Source organism: Triticum aestivum, chromosome 7D, assembly GCF_018294505.1.
Source record: "Triticum aestivum cultivar Chinese Spring chromosome 7D, IWGSC CS RefSeq v2.1, whole genome shotgun sequence".
In the NCBI taxonomy this organism is placed as follows: Eukaryota; Viridiplantae; Streptophyta; class Magnoliopsida; order Poales; family Poaceae; genus Triticum; species Triticum aestivum.
This window is the reverse complement of record NC_057814.1, coordinates 39,970,567-39,973,899: the sequence shown is the minus strand read 5'-3', so window position 1 is coordinate 39,973,899 and position 3,333 is coordinate 39,970,567. Positions and strand designations below refer to the sequence as shown.

The 3,333-nt window shown below is 50.4% G+C and overlaps 2 protein-coding genes across 2 annotated transcripts; both read left to right on the top strand.

Moving 5' to 3' along the window:
• Window positions 1-6: 6 nt before the first annotated feature.
• On the top strand, window positions 7-556 carry LOC123164060 (uncharacterized). The gene has a single exon (XM_044581473.1). It carries the CDS (start codon window positions 207-209, stop codon window positions 453-455), a length of 249 nt encoding a protein of 82 aa, XP_044437408.1. The 5' UTR covers window positions 7-206; the 3' UTR covers window positions 456-556.
• Window positions 557-2,797: 2,241 nt separating this feature from the next.
• LOC123168699 (uncharacterized) lies at window positions 2,798-3,333 on the top strand. Its single transcript, XM_044586565.1, has one exon. The coding sequence runs from the start codon at window positions 2,910-2,912 to the stop codon at window positions 3,171-3,173; it is 264 nt and encodes an 87-aa protein (XP_044442500.1). The 5' UTR covers window positions 2,798-2,909; the 3' UTR covers window positions 3,174-3,333.

Here is a 3,333-nt window from a genome sequence, read left to right as displayed (position 1 = left end):
CTCAATCCATCAGTTCGGACTTTTGGATGAGTTGGCTGAAGCATGAATTCAATATAGACTCCATCGAACCCACACGGCACTATCGCAGTCCGGATCCTGTACGTACCCACACTGCTTTGTGCCTTCGGGTTTAGTTCAACGCGGAGCAGCAAGGAATTGTTCGTTGGTGCCAGATTGCCTGATCGAAGCTATCTATCAGAGGATCCATGGCCATGGAGAGGTTCCTCATGGCGCTCGTCTTCTGTGAGGCTCCGCTGGACAGCTACGGCACGACGGTGCTCACCGCCGGCATGGTCAAAAGGTTGGCCTTAGGAGGCAGCGGCGCAACAAAGCCAATTGTGACTAGCAAGGCAGGCGCCAAGAAGTTGCAGGGAAACTCGATGGCGCAAAGGTGGGCTTGTTCCGAGCTTGCGTTCGACGGGCTCGGTTGCTTCAACACAGTCGTCATGCACTGAGCATGTTGTTTCCTTGACCTTGATCTCTATAGAACTTGAATCAAGTGGAATGTTTTGACACGTACGTGGACTTGTGACGATTTGTTCATTCCATTGTAGTACTGTATGAGCTTCATCGATAGAGATGAAATCGATTTAAAGTGGATATATAATACTAATAGTTCATGGCTAATTCGCGTCGAAGTATATATAGATCGTTAAGTCAGTGTGCTACTGCTGTCCGACTGTAGTAACAATGCAATGGATAGTTTGGGAAATTTTCCACTGGATTTGCTTTGTAGTGCATGTGTGCAGAGTCTGTGCCTGAAAGTACGGTAGCAAGAGAATCACAGCGAGGAGACAACAAAACTACGGTCTCTGCATGTGTGCAGAATCGTAATAGCTAAACTTGGCACTTGGCAAAAGAATAGTCCGACCTTGCATTTGACAATGTTGCACAGAAAACAGCATGGATTATTTGAATGTTGATTCCAGTCACATAACTAGGTGAGGAAACACGTGAGAATTGGCTTTAGTGCTAAACAATGACAGACACCCTCTTCTAAATTAGGAGAAGCAGACGCGAGCAAACAGGCACAATTAAAGCGTATCTAAGCAGATAAGCATGAGTAGGTGTGTGTAGTTCATCATCCACCGGCAGAAATGAGTCAACAGCGGCAACGGTGATTGATACGGCCTGCGAGCCACAACAGCATCCCCCGCCCGCAGATTCGATAGAGCCACTGCACGGGTGCTAGGGTGTGTTTAGATGGTGCCCCTGCTAGCCCTGCCAATCCGTCGGCTGCCAAAATATTGGCGTAGGATTCTGCCTTCCGTGACTCGCCCATAAGTTGGCGTGAAACTGAACTACCGGTGCTAAGGTGGGCAGGGCGAGTGAAATTATTGGCCCTCATCCAAACGGCACCTCCTCCCCAACTCCAAGTGTCGCCTCTCGGGCCACAATCCATCTCCTCTGCCATCTACCCTTTCTTTGTTTGGACGAGCTTTACCGCACCCGGCGGCAGCTAGCGAGCCCGCACGCGTCATTTTCGGGACTGAACTGTGTCGTGTCGGGTCGCACCACGCTAGCACTCAGACATCGTAAACAATCAGCCGCGTCTCATATCGCTTTGCTTCTCGCCATATTCGACACGGAGTCGGCGTGCACCCTTGCTGCATCCGTCAACTTGTCGGCCGTGTCATGGCTACATGGCCCGATTCCTCTTCCCTTCCCTTCCCGTTTACGTACATACCGATCACGAGCAGCACCATCGGAAAAAGCATACATGGTCAAACAGAGCCAACCATCGCCGAGCCAGTTGACACAGTCAGACCAAGAGACCGATCGAGGAGACTGGGGCGGCCCTTGCTGATTATGTGAGCATGGACAAGATCCTCGCTTTCTCCATCATGAGCTCATCGTCGGCAAACATCGCAGGCGTCGTGTACACGACAAGCCTGTCCTGGCGGTCCGGTGACAGGAAGCAGCTTCCGAAGAAGGAGCCGGTGAAGAAGGACGATCAGACCTCACGGCCGGAGGTGAAGTGCACGAGGGAGGCAAGATCGGGCAGGCTCGCTCGAGAGATCGATGTCCTAAACTGCTTCAAAGTCGATAGTCCCTTTCTGAGCAGCTCGCAAGCCGTTAGATAGAGAGTTTTCTCTCTGCTTGTTCTATATTTCAAGAGGGAAATTGTCCGCTGGCTTGTTCTTCGATTTTCTTAGCGATGAAAAACTTGCAATTGGAATTTGTAGAGCAAGTGGGTTTGAAAAAATTAGGTGAACCTGGAAAAGGTATACGGATTTGAAAAAAGTAGGCGAATTTGAAAAGAAATAACACACGTGAAAAAATGACATGAAATGGTAAAAAGAACATGCATTTGATAAAAAAATACGTGAATTTGAGTCAGCACCGGTCAAAAACGGGATGAGTGAGCACCAAAGCCTGTCAAAACCGTGACCAAAGACAAATTTGTACGATCTAAATACTTAGGGTGTAAGTTGTCTCGTTTCAGATTTGAGGGACCAAATTTAGACTAAAAAACTAATAATAGACGAAAGTGTATATTTTTCAAAGAAATATCTCCGACGGTGGCGTGCATGTCAACCTCAGTCGACGCTACCGATCAGATTAGATCAAACCTGGTGTCCTCGTGGAACCCGTGTCCGCAGGTGCTAGCACGGAGACACAGTAGACTCCATCCAACCCCACACGGCACGGTCACAGTCCTACGCAGTCCCGCTCCTGCACGTGCGTCCTCCGAGTTCACATCAGAAGGCCAGGCCTCCGAGTTCGAACCGATGACCGGCACGCGCAGTACTCCAAGGGCCGCGACCCCTATAAAGTCCCCGGCGTCCAGTACGATCGATCACAATTCACAAGTGCACAGCTCAAGGCAAACAACAGATATTAGACGAGCAGCAAGGAATCGTTGGTGCCTGTCTTCCCACCTGATCGAAGCATCCGTCAGAGGATCCATGGCCATGGAGAGGTTCTTCACTGCGCTCGTCTTCTGCGAGGCGCCGCTGGACAGCTACGGCACATCGGTTCTCACCGCGGGCGCGGTCAACAGGCTGGTCTCAGGCGGCAGCGGCGCAACGAAGCCGGCGGCCACGGCTAACAAGGCAGAGGCTGAGAAGGAGCAGGGTTTCTTCTCCGCCAAGCCTGCGCTGCAGCGCCGTGCTGGGTTTGAGCTCGCGTTCGACGGCCTCAATTGCTTCGACACCGTCGTCATGCACTGAGCGTCCCGTCGGTTTCTTGATTTTAATCTGTATAGAACTCTGATCAACTTGAATGTTTTGACACGTCCGTGGACTTGTGATGATGTGTTCACTCAACTGTAGTAGTGCATATGAAATGAGTTTAAAGGAGATATGGATATAATCAGCTTATTATGGCTAA